This window comes from Acanthopagrus latus, chromosome 2 (assembly GCF_904848185.1).
Source record: "Acanthopagrus latus isolate v.2019 chromosome 2, fAcaLat1.1, whole genome shotgun sequence".
Classification (NCBI taxonomy): domain Eukaryota; kingdom Metazoa; phylum Chordata; class Actinopteri; order Spariformes; family Sparidae; genus Acanthopagrus; species Acanthopagrus latus.
In genome coordinates, this window is record NC_051040.1 from 21485486 (window position 1) to 21507095 (window position 21610).

Here is a 21610-nt window from a genome sequence, read left to right on the forward strand (position 1 = left end):
TGTCCACAGGATGACAAAACAATACACTTCTCCCTTCAATTTATCAAAGCAGAGCTGGAGATGGTGATGGGAACCTGCGCTTCACTAATGTGCACTGCAGCGCTCCCGTGATCTACTGAGTTATAGAGTGGCATCGACAAGTGGTCCGAGGATTTCAGTGATGTACTGTAGTGACAGAGATGACAAACAATTTAACAATTAAAAAGCCATTTCACTTAGAGCACCGCCCACACAACTACAAAGCTCAAACAAAGCTCCGCTTCGAAGATCACTATAGCAACAGTGAACAGAGAAAGATAGAGAGAGAGAGAGAGAGAGAGAGAGAGTGAGAGAGGTTTAAATATTCAGTATGTGGGACTAAATATACTTCAGCAGTTCTGCTGTTAGAGACGCTGTCCGAGCGGGAAATACAGCAGGGAGCAAAGTGACAGACGTTTCCTCACAGCCCATCAGAGCTTTCCTTTTGTGCGTTTACTGATGGATTCTGAACTTACTGATACAACTAGCCATCATTTAAATATATGGATGTTAATATTGTATAAACCCTATTTGTGCTTAATGGTTCTTTCTGTAGTTTTCTTAGAATTTGCGTCAGCAATAACATATTTTATTTGATCGATGTCATCCTATAAATAAAGAAGCATGCATTCTTGATACTTATATTGCATGTTAGAAGATACAAGCAATACCCTGTGAGATATGGCTTTACCTTCAAATTAAACTGAGAGAACATTATAACCTTAGCTTTTTGAAACTCCATGCTTTAACCTAGCTCTGAAAAATGTAACATTATAGTTTAACTAACAGTAAATTACAGCCTATTTCTATCAAAACGGACCGTATCTAGAATTGTTACCATCTTACTGGATTAATAAAACACTTAAACATCATATTTGGCACAGCAGAGCATGTTCATTTGCATACTGTGCGAGAGGGATCGGTCCCCGAGGCTCAAACACAGAACTCATCTGCATTACAGAGCTCTCCACAAACTGATGACTTCAAGGTGTTGATCAGACAGGACCCCTTCACGTCCCAGTCACTGAAAATAGGTCAGGTTATTACAACTAGAGTGAAAGAAAAGAAAAATACAGAGAAACAAGCATGCTACTTGTGCCACTTTGTTACAGTCTTTTCTTTAAATAAGCTCTAAATCTCTAAATCCAACCGGCTCAAGCTGTCCAATCGCTCTGCTTCACAATAGAACAGAGTTCCGGGCCTTTCTAAAGGCCCTGCTTGTTTTCACAGTTTTGCTGACCCTGGAAAATACCCATCTGGCAGCAGCCCTTCAGCTCCGCTTGGTTTGAAAAGGCCATGAGGAACACCACGCTCACCAGAGTCCACTGCGCATGCACGCACAGGAATGGCGCATACAGTACACAGAAGCAGACATAAACATGGGCATGCGTGTGGACACACACGCCCATGCACTGCAGGAACACATCACAGCTTACGCTGTTGTTGCTTAAATGATAAACCGCGCAGCGTCACACACCTAACTGACCAAACACTACAAATGCAACAAGAAGTTTACATTATATACAGTCACACCCATCCTTCTCCACCCATCTACTCTCATGCATCACAGAGCCTGCCATACCCATGCTGAAAGACACAGTCCCTCAACACCTCGCCGTAGCAGCCCTCGAGGCAGCGACAGCCCTCGTTGGCCACCGTCACGCACTCAAACACCACCATGTCCTCGTAGTCAGTCCCCAGTAATGAGCTGTTCATCCAGCGAATCATCCCCGGGACTGCGCCCTGCTCTTTCCTTTCTCTCTCAGCGTAAAAAAGGAGAAAGGTAGCTGCCCAGATAAATGGAGGGGGAGAGAGAAGATGGAAGAGGCAGGCAGGGAGATTTTCCTCAGCAGGCTTAGGGCCACTGATCTTCCCCGGCCAGCTCTGATCTCCTAATAACCAGCTTACATCGCCCTTAACACCACCTGCCAAAGAAGAGGCATTGGTGGTCTGAGATGCAGCTGCCCTCCCCTTGGACGCTCCTTGTAAATAGTACATGTTGATCTAGCCAAGCGGGGAAGCTAATCATTATGCAGGCTCCATGTGAATGCAGGCAGGTAGGCAGGCTGTTGTCCCCAGCACTAACCTGGTCGTAGCCATGTAGAGAGCTGCTCCGCCGCGATCAGCCCTTTTCAAACGGCTTCATTCACGCAGCGGGATGAGGCATGAAAGGGAGGAGAGGAACTGAGGAGGAGGAGGAGGAGGGGGGAAAGGAGAGAGGGATAAAAGAGAGGCGGGTGGACGAGATCTGGAGCATGCCAGGAAGATGGAGGGGGGGAGCGGACGCAGCAGCAGCAGATAAAAAGAATGTATTTTCCTGGCAGACGGAAAGAAACCGCTGAAGCTGGAGATCAGGCTCTGTCTTTGCCTTTCTCTGCCTATCACTCGCTCTCTCCTCCTTTGTCTAATTGAGGCTGATAAGCTCCCGTTCTCTTGAGCAACCTGCACTCTTCTCTTCCCCCTTTTTCTTCCTCAGCTCTCTCAGCCGTTGGATCGTCTTCCCGATTACTGCATGCGCTTGTATCCAAGCAAGGCTCTTCTCTCGCGATTTCAACCCCTCGTTCACAGAATTTCACGGCTGCAGACTGACAATAGATGGGAAGAGATTGAGGATGAATGTGTGAGCGGATATAGAGAGAGAGAGAGAGAGAGGGAGAGAGAGAGCCGGTGAGAGACAGAGCAAATGAGGAAAGAGATGGCTTTCACTTTGCATTCCACCTCTACTTGGTGCTGGTGCACTGAGCCTGCTGCTGCCTCAATTATTCATGTGTTTCATGAATGGAGGGGCTGACATCACCGGCATTCAGGTCACTTTACATTCGAAGCTCCCTCTAAATCTCACAATAAGCTAGACCGGGCTTTGTGGTAAACACAATTCGTGGTTTCACACTCAGACACACTCTCACAAACACTTAAATCAACTTCCATTCCATTGAAAATTAGAAATTATCATGCGGTCCATAATTACTAAAAGGACAATCTTTGTACAGAAAAAAAGGAAGTGTGACATATTTAACATATATCATGCATGGGTCCAAACAATATCGTAAATGTGGCAGGTAACTGTGTCAAGAGGTGGGTGTTCTCTAAATTCAAATGTTGTATCCCGCAAGTCACTTGCAGTGTGTAGATGTCCCATTACAAAACCAATATGAATTTATATATTCTGTGCTTTCAACAGTGTGGCACTGTCTAGTATATAAAGATGAATGATGGATAATGAAATATTATCCCTTGTGCATCATCACCATCGATTTCTAACTGCGTCTCATCCACACCCTCAGGCAATCAAACTGAATTTGAATGCATCGTCAAGCAGAACTATGTGATTAGTCATTCCTGCCGCAGTGTAAAGTGCTTACTTCAGTTGTTTTCACTCATCTTTATTGTGTACTTGAAGGAAACCCTGTAACATTAACTACATATGCTCCTCAATAAGTATGGAAATGGTGATTTCAACTTCAGATGAACCCACTTCCCCCTTTGGCACTTTATGTGAAGTTTGTGACCTGTTACATTTAACACTGATTGTTATATTTGCCCTGATGATGTTCAAACTGAGTCAATCATCCAAACTTGGTATTTTTTAATTCAATAGCAGTTATATGATTGACGACAACAGATTTTAGATCACATTTTGACATGTCTATAAACAATACAATAAATGCTTCAGTTTCAGGGTCCTGGTGTTATGGTGGATTACACACTTAATGTAGTGTTTCTAACTAATTGTTGTTTCCATGTGCATTCAAGGAACACATTTCTAATGAAAAAAATGACTAACCTGTTAACATCAAACTATGACACAACCTGCCCTTTTCAAAACATGAGAATAGCACTTCCACTGCTCATTCTGTTTTGAGTGACAATCAATCAACCCTAACCCAGCACTGATTATTCTCTTGAACATGCCAGGAAAGGTCATTTTAAAGTAATCCATTCACACACACACATGCACACACACAAACACACACAGATTAGCACAGTCAGTAATCACCTCTGTATCTCTATAAAGAAGCAAATGGAGTCCTGAGCTGTGCTGCTGGAAAGACCTGACCCCGGGGCTGCAGCAATGCTGGCTCCCTCTGTGGGAGCGCTGAGCGGAGCCGTGCTGTGGAACAAAGGGAGCTGGTCCACTGAGCTGGACCACTGTGTGCCCAGATAAGCCTGCCCAGCCTCACACCAACGACTGACCTACTTAGAGGACCTCTGTTCTCTTTGTTGTTGCACCCAGGGGACACGCAGATGGTCAGATTGACCACAACCTCACAGATATGGTATGTATCAGCAGCGATGGGCGCTGGGTTGCTGATTCATTCATCTCAGTCAGTGACGGCTGACGCACTTCACAGACTTGAACGGCTTCAATTTCATGTCTTTCCCCTCAGTAATTCTGGCGCAGATTAAAAGCGAACACACCTCAATTGATAAAGCATCCAACAAACGTCTCCATCTTTTTGAGGAAAAGGCGTGCTGTTTACTGAGTTGCTATGACAACATCAATGTGGCGACGCCTGGCTGGGTCGGAAATGTCTGTCAGCCTGACTGTGTCTCGGCCTTGCAGTTGCCATGGCAGCCCGTCAAGCCGTTCATGTGCACCGCCACTTGAAGTGTTCCCAACGAGAGTGAGAAAAGACAGAGCTGGAGGAGGGTGCGTGTCTGTGAGGGGATGACGCTGCTGCATAAAGCATGAACACACACAATTAGTTATGTACAAAGCCCTGGAGTGTAAGTCTACTTCGCCGTGTTTGGAGTGAAAGGAAGATATCATTATCAGTGGGGCAGTGACAGCTGAGCTCTCCATTTTACTCTTAGCAAGATAGTTTGAAAGATCGGGACAACACTTAGTAAAGTACAAAAACAAGCAAATACTGAGTGAAACCACTGTATACCTTTCCTAAGACTATTTAAATCCGGCCCCACGAACATTACTCCAGTATTTAGTCCCAGGCTTAATTAAAGTGCTTAATTATCCTCAATGCGCGGCAACCTGACAAAGGCAGGCCTGTGACAATTTCTGGGTTCTTACTGAACCTGCTGTACCTCTGGGTACAAGAACCTGTTTAAAAAGCAGCTATAATTAAACACACTGATTTAAATTCAAAAGCACAACTCGGCCCGGCGAGGTGATTCAAGGACTCGGCGGAGATGTCAGAGAGGGGCAGGAGGGGACAGGAAACTGGCAACCAGATTAAGCCCCTTGTGGGACACGTTGTCCCAGTGGGACGGGACAGAGCCACTGCCATCTGCAGGGGCATATACAGCCGGAAGGAAGCAAGCTGGGTGACAAAGTGCAGTGGGCAGAGAGAGGGCAAGGGGCAGAGACAGAAAGTGTTTGTGATCTCAGCGCTAGGGGTATTTCATTTTTTAAAAATTCTTCAACACATGTCGCACGGAAGAAAGCTGCCAAGATGCATGTAAAAGAAACGTCTTTAAGAATGAGTTGGGTGTGCTGATATTGATTCTACCCCTCACAGTTAGAGCTGAAATTATTATTTAGTTCATCAATTATCTAATTAACTGAAAATAATCCACAAGTATTTTTATGATCAATTAATCTTCCTAGCAAGAATTTCAAAACATCAGTTGGTTCCATGTTGTTCAAAGTAATGACATGAAGCTTTTCCTTCTGATACATGATCATGAAAAGTTGAATTCCTGCACACTGTCAGCACTGAGTATATAAAAGACATTCATTTTTTTGTCCTAAATTCTAAAATACTTTATCAACAAAACCCATATTCGCTCAATACCTACATTCAAACTGGTGTTGTACACTTCACCTGAAATAAATAAGATCTACCTGTCCCAGAAGCAGTTGTGTCACAAACTGACTTCCTTCCATCTCCATTGTATGAATAACAAGTCCTTAATTAAACCCGCGGTCCACAAATTAAAATCTTCTTTATCGGAAATTCCACTAAATTTATTCAGAAACCTTCTGACATCCTTCAGATGATTGTCACTTTGGATAACTTTCCCATAAAATATTCCACATGTGAGGCTTTGATGCTCTCATCTTACATGTGTGTCACCACAACATCAGTCCATTGTGGACCTTGCTTCTTATCTGTTGACATACGACCATTTCTATTTTGTTCAAAAGTTTTATCTTCTAAGTCTCTGGTACTATTAGGGGCTCCATTAGTGCAGCTAAATGTGCAAATCTATTTATGGATGTTTTAATGATAATGTTCCTCTCTGGTAACTATGAGAAACCTGAGCTTCACTTTTAAACAATAAAAAAACAAAACAAAAAACAAATGTCAATTTTTTCATTTAAATGTTGTGTCTCAAATAAACACACTGAAAGCGTTCAGGAATCCAACCTTTTTTCTTCTTTACATTGTTTGATTCTTTTATACACCCATCTTCCAGATGTCATTCGATAAAACTGATAGCAGGTATATCGATATCTCTGGATTTAGATTGTTAGTTGTCTGACACAAGCAATCAACAAAATGATCTGCAGATCAACTGATAAGGAATAGTTAGCGGCAGCCCTTTTGAAAATTTGTGGACCGTTTAAAGGACAAATATTGTGTTCTTTTCAATGGAACTTTAGTACTTAAGAAAACACACAAAAAGGGAAAGGCTCCACTCTTATAATGTCAATACTTACTGCATCTGTTTATGCTAAATATTAGCAGGTGTAATGAAACAAAGGGTGCAGTGACAGATTGTTTGCTTCAGCCTACAGGTGGTGCAAGACAAAGCAGATTAGGGAAAGTGTGGAAGTGTCACAGCAGAGAGCAAATACATACATAACCAATCAATTATATGAAGACAATGCCTGTGTGTAAACAGTAACACATGAAAGTTTACGATGCTAAGCTGAGCAGGAAGTAATGTTTTGCTGGTGTACATTAGTTTTTCAGGATTCAAGGCAGGGAGGAGGGGAGCGGGTTCTGATTGTGCTATTAAAAAGCTTAATGGAGAATGGCTTTATTGTTTGGACAGGCTTCATTTGAGAGACAAGTGTATGGAACGCTAATGTGATGTCTTTTCATCAGACATCAATCAGGGAGAGGTACACATGACCGTCTGTCCCTGAACGCAGCTTCCAGTCCATTAATAATGAGGCTGATGGAGGCAGAGGCAAACAGGGACATTTGCTCCCACAGCGAGGCACGAATGATGTTTCAAAAGTTACCTGGGAGTAAACGCGCCCGTCTGTCGGACCAAGTTAAATTTTTCATAAACACATACTAATGCAATCTGCCTTCTTAGCCTTGCTAGCACAAAACATCCAAGCTACACACCAGTCCTTTATCATTAATAAACATCTGTTCTCTTCAGTGACTTATCTTATCATTGCAGAATCAATGCATCATCAATCATATTCGCTTAGAAAGAAAAAAAAAGAAAAAAAAGCTGGTTGCATTGGGTGAAGGCAGTGTTTCTGGGAACGATATAGAGCATAATCAGTGATGACAAATGGTTTCTGGGAAGGATGCAGTAGTAAAAAAAAGAAAAAAGGGGACAGGGGACGGGGGAGAGAGAGAGAGAGAGAGAGAGAGAGAGAGAGAGAGAGAGAGAGAGTTAATAAGCTGTGGCCAGGAGGGAAACAATTCTGCAGTTTCTCTCCACTGCAGAGCTCCTGCTGTGAACTTTCTCAAGTCCACTGTGGCCCAGTCTGATGGTGCAGTGCTTTATCTGTAAGGCTGCAGCTGGTTCCAAGCCCCCTAGTCCATCCCCAGCAAGCCCGTAGCTGTGGACATCTCATCGCTTTGTTTTCGGGGCAAGGAGAACCACTATTGCTAGAGGGAAGGCGGTAAATAACCACTTCTGACGACCATGGTATAGCTGGAGTTCCAGCTGATCGACCAGCAGTTCACCTTAACCATTAATGCAGAGGATCCTTTCCTTCACCCACGCCGATACTTTACATAATGAAATGAATCTTCTTGGTGCAGAGGCCTGGGAGCTACAATTTTCAAGTCAGTCTAAAATAGCCCAGGGAGACATAAGTGGCTCGGCGCTGGATGGTGCACGCCCGGGGACGTGGATTGCATGTATGTACGTGAGGATCTGAGACATTCGTGCATATGTTAATGGATGCTGTGCGTTTCCAAGTGTCTTTGATGTTCTGTTTGTGTATAACAGCATGTACAACGCATTGTGTATGCTGCCAGTACATCTGCGTGTGTAAAAACTACAGTCTCACAGGAAGCAGAAATTGCGGATGGAAGACTTCTCCATAGTGGAAATAAGCCTTTGCTCAGTTGCTCTGTGACCGCGACATTAAACACTGCAGTTGCCTGCTCTGATTGACAACAACCAATAGGATACCGGAGCTGAGCAACTGACCAGAGAAGTTAGGGGTAAAGAAAGACACACGGGCATTTAAGTGTGCAAGCCTGCACTCGCAGTCTGTCCAACTGTCCTGCAGCAACACCACAGTCCATGGTGCCACGTGCAGAGAGTAAGCTCCAGCTCTTGCCTGCTGTCAGTGCCTCGCTGTTGCTACAGCTGCTGCTGATGGCTGTGTGTGCACATCTGTGTCTGAGTGTATGTGTATGTGTGTGTGTGTGTGTGTGTGTGTGTGTGTGTGTGCAGATTTAAGTCACACCAAATGTCACATCAAGAGCAAACATCCCCAACACTGGTGCCACTGCCAAATCCTGAGCAATCTCCCTCTCTCACACTCATGCTTGTACGCACACATGCTCCCTCCAACTCTCTCTTCTTATCTCTTCCTTGTCTTCTGACAGGCAAGTAATGACGCAAAAATACCCCCCTCGCCCCGGCTCTCAATCACAGCATGCACTGTGACAAACATACACCCAACAGGGCTGCCTGGTTCTGACACTTGCTTCCCCCGACATCAACTCACAGTACATCACAAGATGTTTTAATTTGTTGTTTCCATCAGACCAGACTCATTGTCTGAACCATTCTATCTCAATGAGCCATTTTTGATCTCCCCTTCACAATGTTAAACCTTTATTCTTATTTTTTTTTTTTTGCAAATAAACTTAACTAAAACTCACATAATATCTGATCAGGTAAATTATCTTAATTATTATTAGCCTTTTTGCACACATAACACAATCAGAAGTTCATCAGCTTAATCTCGTTTGTTAGTGGAGAATAAAATGGTCAGAACAAATATCTTTGCACTAATAAAAAGCCACTGGGAGACCAGTAAAACCAGTTTGCAATGATAAATCACTGCATCCCGCTTAGATAAATAAGCTGCTATATCTAGTGGCAGCGAGTGGTTTATAACACTGAGGACAACAAATGTGCTGATTGAGATATTGATTTACGGAATGACCCCTGGGTCACGCTGGTTTGCCTACGTAGCAGATCCTCCCTTGGAGAAAACAGAATGCAGCCCTTAAAGAGACCAATAACAAGAGTGAGATTTCATCCTATCGTTTATGAACTGATATCTTATCATCATCACTCCGTCCTCGAGTGATTTTTGTTTTGCTTTATAATGGATTATAATGCCGACTGAAAGGTAGAAACATACTCAAACATTTGGGAGAGCCACCACAAGCATTCATATGGATGTTCTGTTACATAACATGGCTGCATGGTGGCAAACTATACCAAGCTAGCCGGCCGGATAGCTCACCTCCATGTGATGGAGGCTATGGGACAGATGGCTGTACAGTGGTGGAGCAACCTGTGTCTACCAGGGTGCTGCAAACAGATTAAGTGACGACAGGTTTAATAGTGTTTCTGTGCTGCAAGATGATAAAGAGGCCCATATAGACCAACTGTGGCTGATGCACACACACACACACACACACACACACACACACACACACACACACACACACACACACACACACACACACACAGTATGCACTCAGTCTGATTAAGCTATGACACCCACAGAGAAAATTTTCAAAGCTACAATCCACAGCCTAAAGAAATCAAATGATTAGAGGATTACATGATAAATTTGAGGCAGAAAAAAATAAAGAAGAGGAGAGCAGAAAAGAGAGGGATGGAAATGATAGGAGGACACGGACAAATATAGAGAGAATGAAAGAGAGCCGGAGACGTGAGGGAAAAAGATGAGGTCCTGTAGGGAAAAAGAAGAGGTCCTCGTGAAAGTGAGAAGGAAAGAAGCGGGACGCACGTTGCTGAAACTGCTCCCCCTACATTTTTTTTCCCTCCTGCAGTGCTCTGTAATTCGTCTCTAAAAATATCAGGCAAGAGGAGTAGGAGGAGCATAAACAAACACAAGGGGAGGAGAGGAGAGAAAGGAGGGAAAAGTGCACGGAGAGCGCGAGCCGTAGCGATGCAGGTTAAAAAAGAGAAGTGAGAGCGGGGCCACCTGGATGTGGATCTGTTTGTCCATGTGTGAGAGAGAACGCGGGGGAACGGGGGGGGAAACAAGCGAGGGCGAAAAGCCGGGGAGAGACGGATGGAGCATGTGCCTGCTCTTTTCCAGGCAGCCACGTGAGCGCTGCTCCTCAGCTGCACCGCTCACACTGAGCCCGCCAGAGGGGAGCAGAGCAGGGTCACCACAGCCACAGTGAAAAAAACAGGAAAGAAAAAAAAACCAAAAACAAAACATACACACACTAGCCCATACTGACTGCACTGGATATACACACACTGGTCACAGCTTAATGGTGTCCTTCTCACATACATTTTTGGGAGATTTATGTAACTGAATAGAAATGCAAATATACTTGTTTTTCTGATAATAATAATAACAAAAAAAAACATATATCTGACAGCCCATCCAGCCTAATAAAGAGAGTATGTAGCCTTGGAATGATGAATACAGCCATGGCCAGAAAAATCCCAGAAAATGGTCACAGACGTCTGGGTTGTGCTTTGCATACATGGCAGCCTTAAAGCTACACAGACAAACAAGTTGCATTCACACAGTCAGATGAGAAACAGCTCTCTATTCAGCCTTACCAGGCGAGCTTGAAGCCTTTCATTAGTACAGCGAGGAGTGTCTGATGTCCATAGCGTGTTGTGGGCACTGGGCTGCCCGTTCACACCGCCGCATGCTGACTGACGACCTGCCAAAGCCTCACCTCCCATACACAGAGCAGGAGAGATGCTCGCAGGGATCGATGGACAGACGGTTGGCTGGGGACCGAAGTCTGGACGGACGATCCTCGGCTTTGCCCACCTTTCTCGCTACATTCCTCTGCTTGTATCGAGGTGCCGCAGTGCTGAGCAACTGTGCCAGAAATTCACACCTCCCTGGGGTTCTTCAGTTTTCCCAAAAGAGAAGGAGGTGACCTGCACCGCAATATTCACCACGCAGTCTGCAGCAGAGGCAGGAGGGCTAGCCAATGCAAATAAATGCCACCATGGCTGGTTTTTACTCCTTTTTAAATCTCTGTCTTTTCTGTCAAGCTATCATGCTGCCCCATAAGCTTCTGTACGCTCGTTCAAACTCTCTCCGTCTCTCCCTCAGTCTCCGCTGCGGATGAAAGCTGCACTTGCTGTGCTCGCAGTGAGCAGGCGCAGGATCGCTCCCCTTCTCCCTCCCCCCTCCCTCCCTCGCTCCTGCTCTCTCTGTCCTCTTCCCTAGATGGCTCTCTTTCTCTATTTCTCTCCGAGATAAGCCGTGCTGGCCCTGCTTGGAGGACTAGAGCAGGATTGCAGCCTCTGGCCGTCACATCCTCTGTGCAGTGACCCCCACCCCCACCTCCACCTACCATGCTATGAATGAGAAGGGTATTAAGTGGGGAGGGGGGCTGCTGCAATTCTTTCCCCTTGTATTGGACTCCAGCCCTGATCAGTGTCAGCAGCTAACCCTGTTAATCTCTTAATGCATTGAGTGTACTGGGGTACTCCCTGTGTTTATAGCTGTGTGCTGCGTATGTGTGCTGCATACAGAATGAATCAGACGGACACGATGGTGACTCAGCTCGCTTAGTTGGCCACTGAGTGTTTTATAACGGCAATAACCTGAATTCAAATCTACCCGGGGTCTTTTGTCAATACTCCTTAATCGTCTAATTGAAAGGTGCGACAGGCCTGTCAAACTGTGGTTTCTCCACATGCGGAAACGATGTGCACAGGTCTCTGAGACGTGTGATACAGCCTTTCCAAAACACAAAAACACAAGAGCAAAACTGTTGGGAAAGGATTCAACTGTGTGTTTATCTTTTTCTAACGTAAGCTACAAACGCTGGCATGCCCAGCTAGCCGTCTTACTGCTGACAGTAAACTGTGATTCCACGAGGCAAACCATCTAAAAATACTTTTCACGTTGACAGCAACAATCTGCAATCAATCTGAATAAAACACCACGCAGACTAATCTAAACTATATCTGTAACGGATTAACCTCTGAACTTGGAGTAGTCCACTGACATCTTGGTTGCTTAATCTCTTCCCCTGCCACTTCAGGCCACAGGGGTCAGAGAGAAACCAGCCATTCTCTTCAATTGGCGCTGTGGTCAAAAACAATAGCTGACCTGACCACAGGCACCGGGTCAGGGTGCAGCACATTCTTCCTCTTTAATCTTCTTTAAGCCCTCCATGTTGCAAATTACACCTCATTAGGGATGGCTCATGTTAGGGCTAATGCTGATTCAGGTTGGCCTGAAAACATGCTTTGATGATCTATAGCTTTATTATTTTATGTTATTCAAGTGATCGATTTAATCAATTTAACCCCTGGCTCATTGATTACTGTACCTGATACTCTTTTGTTATTTGATTTGTTTTGTAATGACAATAAGACACCTATTACAGCAAAATATAAACTTGTCGTTATTATTGTTATTGGTGCTCAGCCTGCTGAGTCACTGAGCTCCATTCACTCACTTGGCTTTTTCACATGCAAATGGTGCCAGGACAGAGCGAGCGCATGACTGACTGATAAAGAGGCAAGAGACACAAAAAAAACCCAAAACAAAACAAAACAAAAAAAGATAGTGGCATGCACATGACGCAGGCACACTTGGGCTCAGTCTGGGGGGACGCATGCAAATCGGACCCATGCCAGGTTCAGGACGCGCTTTCAAACTAAGATCAGTTGACACTACTGAGTCGACACCTAACTTTGGTGATGTGTATGGTGAGAAGCTCTTTGACTTTATCGGTGTTACATCAACTTTCCAGAGACTTCTGAACGTGGTCTAAAACAGAGATGGAGAAGGTAGCACCTGCCCCGGTTAAAAAAAGAATTGTCTTTTTGTCAAATTGTAACAAATCAGAAACTCCTTTTAGAGCAACACAGCAAAGGAGCCGTGGCTTGTTAGATGCTAAGTAAAGTTCTTTCACAGGGGGGTGTGGGGTTTCTGTCAAAGAACAGGGGTAATAGCAGCATTTGTATTGCCTAAGATACGCTGGTGTTAAAGCCTGACCAGTTTGGCTAATAAAATTGCAGGTTTGCAGTTTGGTGTGTTATAGTGCTTTAAAGTGGTAAATACACTCTAATGTCTGCGTATGAGGTGTACTGTGTGTGTGTGTGTGCACATGTGTGTCTTTGTCTGAAGATGCCTTCATAAAACAGTGTATAACTAGCGATCAATAGCTGGCAGCCCCTGTGTCTTAAAAGCGCCTCAGACCATATTGTGATTCCTTTTTTTATGAGAACCTCTCGAAGTCAAGACGATCGTTTGTCTGTGTGCCGTTGGGCAGACAGGAGCAGACAGGAGGACACGTGCTCTCCACTCTTAGCCAGCACAGTTCCTCCCAGTGGGCTACTGTGAATGTGGTGGGACTGCGGGGTGAGAAAAGAGAGGGAAAGAGGCAAAGATATGAGAGCGCTCTAATCCCTTCCCAGTGAGCGCTGTAGCCTGATCTTCAGTCAAGCAAGAGGACAGTAAGTCATCTCACACTGAGTCCATCTGGTGCCCACCTCATCACTGGTTGCGAACAATTTCATGGGAAAAAACAATACCTGAAGCCTTGGCTCGTCATGTTAGTATTAATCATATTAGACATTATGATTCCTGGGAACAGCCAGGAAGGCTGCAGAGTTCAGACACCTGACAGCTGACAGCTGAGGGTATCACTCTGCAAACTAGAATATGTTCATCTTGACCTGGGTTACTTTACTAACATGCCTGATACATTCAAGAGCATGCACTGTGATTCTATATCAATATTACCTGACACAAAAATAGAGTATCAAAGCATCCAAGAGGGTCACTATGACATTTATCACTTGGGTAAAAAATATTGGTACAGAAAACTGGAATTAATAAGGATTGGACAATTGATCTATCAGATTAGAGTGCACTTGTTTTGTGTTGTTATGTAATAATGCAATCTGGACAGTGTTTACCTCAGCTTTAACACAGAGGGTGTGGCTCTCTGTTGTATTCTGGTTAGTCAAATCAATTCAATCAGCATGATGCAAATTATATCATCCTGATTATTGAGAGATGTTATGCAACAGGACAGAAATTGTTTACATTTGAGTGTTTTGGGGATTCAAGGACTCACTTTTCTTTATTTTTTTTTGAAAGATTTTATTTCATCTTTGTCGCTGTGTGTGATTGTAGTTTGACTGTTGTTAGTGCTCTGTCCAGCCTTGTGAGGAGAAGCAGCTACAAGGTGGTGCTGAATGGACAGCTCCTCTAGAGAGGAGTCTTCTCACTGACGCCCCCTGCTGACTGAATCACAGCTGAGTTCTGCTACATGAAAAATCTTTGGACAATAAAGGTGTTCCCACTGCATGGCATCAGACAGAGAACAGAAATTCAGTTCCTCATATGTAAAATGAAAATGATTCTTTTTTGGTGAATACTTGCTATGTTCAATGTGCCCTTTATAGGATGGATTCTGAAATAAATACTCTCTGGGTCGCTTGGTTGAAAAGTTTGTTTGCAGAAAATGTCAAACAAACAGAAGGTTAAACTCACGCCCTGACAGAGAAACCTCATCAGTTAAAACAGCATGTTATGAACCCTAATCTGGCCCAGAGATTTTTCATTTATTTCTAAGAATAGCATAGGCAGATAATCTGGATTAATCCCTCTACACTGCTTTGTGAGATTGGACGCCACGGCTGGTTTGACTCTCCCATTCTGCTCAGGGGGTGTTTCTCATTCTTGAACACAGTATGGATGGATTACGCATTTTCTGCTCTCCTACTCATGGTGAATAAACCCCCAATGGATTGATCGCTACTGTACATAATCACAGAAGGAAATGGGCGATCATGTGACTGGATGGCTGTTTGTTTATTGTTGAATTGACCATGTTGGATAATCCAAGTCCTCAAGGCCACGGTGGGGAGACAGAGAGCAGAAATGCATCACAGCCTGCAAAGATAGGCAGCCATCAATTTGCCAATTTGACTTTAATCTAACATGTATTCAATCCACTGGGTGAAGTAGGAATTGTAATTAGCCTGCAGGGTGCACATGCTTAGTGATGTTTTTGAATAAGGAGGTGTGAATTGAAACAGATAAAGATGTTAAACAGAGTCACAGACAACAGATAAGCCAGGAGTAGCAGTCAGAATGAGGCTAACAGGTGCAAATAAGGCGCAGCAATGCACAACAGAAACTGGCTCAGTAGGAGGCCGGAGTATATTTGACATTATGCAGAAGACACACCAGCAGCTGACACCCCACAGAGGACAGAACAGACACTGTGCAGACAGCCCTTAAACATAAAAGCATCCCAGGGAGGGAGAGCTAAAGACACATCAATGAGGATGACGATGAATGACATAATATGCTCAGCAGCAAAACTGGCAACGCTGCAACTGGATAGACATTATGAACAATATCGGGCCAGCCCAAAAAAGCGATAAATACAGATGGCCTTCTGCATGGCTGTCACGTGTGCCATGAATAAAAGAACAAAGTGCCGCACGTGCTGACATTAAAGCACTCATTTAAAAAAGCCTTCCATTTCCTGTTACTGCTGCAGCCAGCAGGATGAAAATAGACCGAGGTTTCTTTTTCAACAAGCGTCCAACACACACACACACACACACACACACACACACACACACACACACACACACACACACACACACACACAATCATAATTATTTAACAAAGCAGAGCAAGGGGGAGGAGAGGACAGAGGTGGCAGAAAATAGATCTCGGGATTATCCCAAATAATCTACAGGTGCATCTCAAAAATCTAGAATATCATAGAAAAGTTCAATGTTTGTTAACTTTCATAATATTCTACATTCATTACACATAGTAAAATGTTTCACTTACAGCACATGAAAATCAATAATCCAGTATCTCAAAATATCAGAGTATTACATATGACCAATAAAAAAACAGACTTATTATAAAGAAATGTCGACCCTCTAAAAAGTATGTTCATTTGTGCACTTGGTCATGGCTCCTTTTGCATGAATAACTGCATCAGTGCAGCATGGTATGGAGGCGATCAGCCTGTGGCACTGCTGCGGTGTTATGGAAACCCGGGTTGCTTTGATAACCGCCTTCAGCTCGTGTGTATTGTGGGGTCTAGTGTCTCTCACCTTCCTCCTGGCTATACCCTGAGGATTCTCTGTGAGGTTCAGGTCAGGCAAATTGGCTGGCCGGTCACGCACAGCAATACCATGGTCAGCAAACCAGTTACTAGCCCTGCTGGAAAAGGAAATAATCATCTCTACACGGTATGGAGATGCTGATTTTCCAGCAGGACTTGGCACCTGTCCACAGTGCTAAAACTACAAGTTACTGGTTTGCTGACCATGTTATTACTGTGCTTGATTGGCCAGCCAACTTGCCTGATCTGGACCTCACAGAGGGTCTCTGAAATACTGTCAAGAAAAAGATGAGAGACAACAGATACCTTTTATTCTCATTTTTTTAAATGCACCTACAAATGATAGGTTTAGTCTTGAGAGAAAACAGACCACCACTGAATATAATTATCCAGTAATTTGTAATATTTTTTAAGACATGAAGAATATTTGACCACTGTCTGTCCTCCACTGTTTTCATATTTGCCAACACTTTCAAAGATTTCTGTATGGATGTACTTATATGTCGATATGTGCACCAATACTGACCCTATTAGGCCAACTGGGTCAGCCAGATTCGTCGAATCACCAATACACAGTAAAAACAGCTTCTCAGTCACTGTCATTATACAATTCAATGATTGTACCTTTATTCAATTGCATCAGACCTTTTGCTCAGTGCCTTTCTAAATGAGACATGCAGTTTCACTTAAAAGTTGGTGCATCACTTGCAGTGAACTAAAATGTATTTGAAGTAATACCAGTGGCTGTTTACCAAGTGCTTCTATAAAAAAACATTATGAAGCCAAAAATAAAATGGAAAACATATAAAAAGTGATTCATCAAATCACATTTATTTGACTCTTCTACTTATCTTTTACTAGCTAATTTAACAATAACAATAGTATAATTACACAAGTAATAATAATATGATAAGATAGCCCTACGAAAAAACAACAGCAGTTGAGCACATCGGGCAGGAGCCTTGTCAGGTAACATTCGTCATAAACAGCCAGTGAGCCTCCTTCATTGTTCCAACCTTTTTTAGATGAAACCGGGCTACTAGATGAAAGTCTCAACACTGGCGTCTCTGTTACATCCCTTCAGTCGCCGGCATGGCTAGGCCTGTCACCATTACAAATTTTGCTTGACGATAAATTGTCCAAGAAAGTATTGTGATCAACGATAATATTGAGACCGTCGTTTTGAGACCATTTTTCAACTAATATAATGATAATGGCATAATAATGCAAGTACACCCTTTCCATGATCAATAAACTTTTATTTCTAAACAAAATTTAATACTGGAATTGGAATGTGAAGAAGACATTTTAAATATCCAAAATAAATAAACAAAACAACCAAAAACAATAAATAAATTGGACTCTCAGTCACTGTTATCAAAAATTGCACTTATTACACACAACCAAAAACAATCACCCTAACCTTTTAGTATGTCATCTTTCACACTGTACAGTTGTGGAATTGCCGTTTGTGACACGTTTGTTCTCCCAGGCAATTTGTACCACCACCCCACACAGAGGCAAAGAGTGAATGACAAGAGGGTTCACGTGAGAGTCACGAGGAAAACAAACAAGCGTGCAAATGGAAATTATCGGGGCTGGCAAAAATATCAAGCTCATTTTTATTTATTGTCCGATTAACTGATTTACTGATTATCATGACAGGCCTAGTCATGGCAATAAATTAACATTACTATGAACTGACTGCATTTCACATTGAGGAAATACCACACCAGCTAGCTAATTCTTATTGTCTCTGTTGTCCAATTAAGATGAAATTCAATAAATTCAGTGACCCATATCGCTACCAAGCTACAAATAATACAGCTGTGGGAATGTATCTGTATGGACTGTATTGTCTACATTAAAGAGAAATTAAATATAATAAATACTGAATGAACAAGAGCCCATTCACTGCAAGTGAGTGTAACTGAGACTCATCAAAAGTGATTATCAGTATAAACAGACTAATAATCAGTGTAGTATATTGCTACGGGCTACCTGCAAAAAGGAACAGGAGTGCATGTATCTCCAACCTACACTGGGGCTGGAGCTATTATGCAGTACGTCAATGACTCATCACATCCATGACCCTGAGCTCCTCAAATACACAGCCACTCTGCTCAGAAAAATGGCGCCACGACACAGAGAGATCAGGTTCAGCTGATCTCTCCACATCTTCACCACTTCCAGTAAAATACGCTATACAGTTTAGCTGCTACTGTATCACTGCACTGCTGACTCGGCTGTCTAGGGACAAAAATGTCAGAGAGTCACTGCAGAGAAGCTTTTTCAGCATACTCTCTGGAATGTTTAATTTTTAAAATGGATTTGATAGGTCCTGTCACTTTTTCTAGTTACAGCTTAGACAAAAATCAGAAAAGTGGTGCAAACCCCCTAAACTCTGAGTGCCATCGACACGTTTTCCACATTGTTCCTAATTACATAACTAAACCATGCCAGCTCTGTCGTCACTGAATTATGAAATAGCTCCACATGACCTCATCATCAATGAGCGTAAGATACTGTGGTGTGACGTGTTCAGACGGGCTGTCGCTGAGGGGTTGCTCACTGTTGCTGATGCTCAAGAGCGAACCTCCTCGGGTGAAAGAATAACCCCATCTGCGTCCTCGTGCTCCGTCCTCGGAGGAACTTTTGTTTAACCTTCATTCAAGCAGGCAAGCTGATTAAAAACACAGCAGCTGCATGGATGATGGCGTCTAAATTAAGTCAATGTTCATTCTGTCTTCGTTGAACATTTTGTCTGGTATCAAAGTGGGACGAACTTGCACACACTTACGTGCTCTGAAGCAACGGCTTGAAGTCAGAGTGAGGAAAGCTATTTTTATGTTACAGGACTGGAGTGGTGATGGGATAAAGGATCGGGTGGAGAGATATTGACTGGCCCCTCCCTGACAATCCTATGCAGTCAGTCAGGGCTGTTGCCACAGAGACGACCCTGTCATTATCGAAGCTGGGAGCCGTCCCAGCTGCTTCAGGGCCACATGCAGACCTTGCTCTTTTCAGTCAGACGTACAGATGTAAACAGGGAAAACACAAAGCTGAGCCTCACAGAAACACACGCACACACACACTTTACATTTGCTTACCACTGGTTGCTATGCCATTATCACCCACAAAGCCTTCAAGGACGGCACTTGAGTTATTTCAAGCTTCACAAATGACCCACGTCACTCACGGTGACAAAGCACCCGGCAAGGCCTCAAGTTTGTACTGATGAAATCTGCAAAGCTAATGTCATGAATCACAATGAAACCCCACTGCTTCTTCCTCATCAAGCCTGCGCTGTAGATGAAAACCTGAAACTTTGGATTACATCAACAAGGTTCTCTCATGTCCTCAGGTGACAACCTTATTCTACAGTCGATACTCTTCAAGTTTATGATATTTAACAAAGACACAAATGCTTTGGCGCATTATATTTATCAATTAATCATTTATCAGCAGATGAATGAATAATGAAATTATTGTTAACTGCAGCTTCATTCGCGTGATCTCGTGAATCGAGTGGCCTTGTAAGGGTGAGATGCCGTCTATCCAATCTCAAACCAGCAAGTCATGTCAGTTGGCAATCAACCAGTCCAGTCCTGTGTATATGCTAGTGCTTAGCATGTAACTTTATCAAATGCATTCATTTCACACCGCTCCTGCAAACTTTTCATGTTTTAGTCCCCGCCTTAATAATAACCTTAGATTAACTTTTCCCGAGTCATCTCTACTGCTATCTACAGTCGCAGCAAACATCAGGCTGAGTTAACACTGCACTGACCAGTCGACATGCTGATGATGATGATTCTCTACAAATGCATTAACATTACACAAAGTAACACAAGGTGTCCAGAAATGCAGGGTTACTGTAAATAAAATGGGTTAGGGTTAATGGGAGAGTCACTTACATCACTACGCTGTAATTTACAGTGTCATCAGGGTGTTCTTTACATTTGATATTGAATTGCATTTCGTCAAACTGCTTTTGAATGTGCATCCTTAAGCAATGAGCAACAGTTTTTATAAACGAAAAAGCATTGAAATAAAGTGGATATGAATATTCAGTGTTTAAAAGGGTCCTCTAGCGATTTGCTGAGTTTTTGTCCCAAGTATAAGACAAGTTTCATAAACACTGGATGCTACATTTCCCATAATGCAACTTGATAGCATCCGCTGTTAGACTCCCTGCCCGGTGAATGTCGTTGTCCTTCAAACTCAACAAATCTGGTCTGACACACAGGCGCTCTTTACTGAATTTGTAGTTTCCGGGCTGATCATCATTAGGTCATTAGACATGACAAAACACCTCCAGTGCTACAGAAGACATTACACCGACTGAGTAGAAATCATCTTGGAACTAAACTGATCACAGCAAACAGCTTTACCAGTGTCTCTACAATCTTGTCCTTGCTGAACAGCTTTGAGGAGTCATGTGTAAGAACATGGACAGGCTATACCGGGACCAAAATGTCAGTGTCCCAACCTCTAACCCTGCAGTGCTCCTGGGGAGAACAATGCTGACAGTGTTTCAGTGAATGATGCTACAGCAGTTTTGTTCCTGGATCCGACACAGTGAAATCTGAGGACCAAAAGAAGTGGAGAGGAACTACATGCACTTGAGGGATTTCTACACTGTTTACTTCACTGGAACAGCTCCCTCTTTTGGTGCATGTGAGTATGACATTCTCAGATGTGATGAATCACTCTTACTTTTTTACAACTGATGATGAGTAAGATACACACTTTTATTAAAAAGGGGGGAGTATATGCAGAGGATGACGGATGGTACAATATTCCACAACCTGTTATGTATCTTTGGTGACATAAATTCACTACTCATGTGTGGAGGTGTCTTTTGCTTGTTGAGTTGTATCCTACCTTTGGGGTTTCCATATCAGTTTCTTCCACTTCTTTTGCTTGGCCTATCAGTGAAGGTAAAGAAGAGTGAATGACAGGTTTTGGTAGGTTATCCTATTTACTTTTTCATGATATGATTGTTGATGCTAACTGAAATGCATGAGTATCGATGCCTCTCAGCTGCAACACTTTCTAGAAGTCCTAATTACTGCTTATTGATAGTAAGCCAGGAAGTGGTTGGACATGAATCACCACATTGATACATTGTTCTCAGTGAAGGCTAGGGTTGCAAAGGTGTGACATTTTTAAAT

General features: G+C 43.2%; 1 protein-coding gene across 15 annotated transcripts in view; it reads right to left on the reverse strand.

Moving 5' to 3' along the window:
• Nucleotides 1-21610, reverse strand: part of gramd1bb (GRAM domain containing 1Bb) — a 125700-nt gene that overhangs the window by 29789 nt on the left and 74301 nt on the right. The window contains exon 2 of one of the 15 annotated variants that reach the window (XM_037076499.1): nucleotides 21321-21364. The exons of 12 other annotated variants lie outside the window; for them this stretch is intronic. In XM_037076499.1, the coding sequence (XP_036932394.1) occupies nucleotides 21321-21364 (44 nt within the window). Of the gene's footprint in view, nucleotides 1-2104; nucleotides 2586-10911; nucleotides 11435-21320; nucleotides 21365-21610 lie in introns of those variants that run through there. 2 more of the 15 variants (XM_037076518.1, XM_037076526.1) reach the window with 2 other exon arrangements.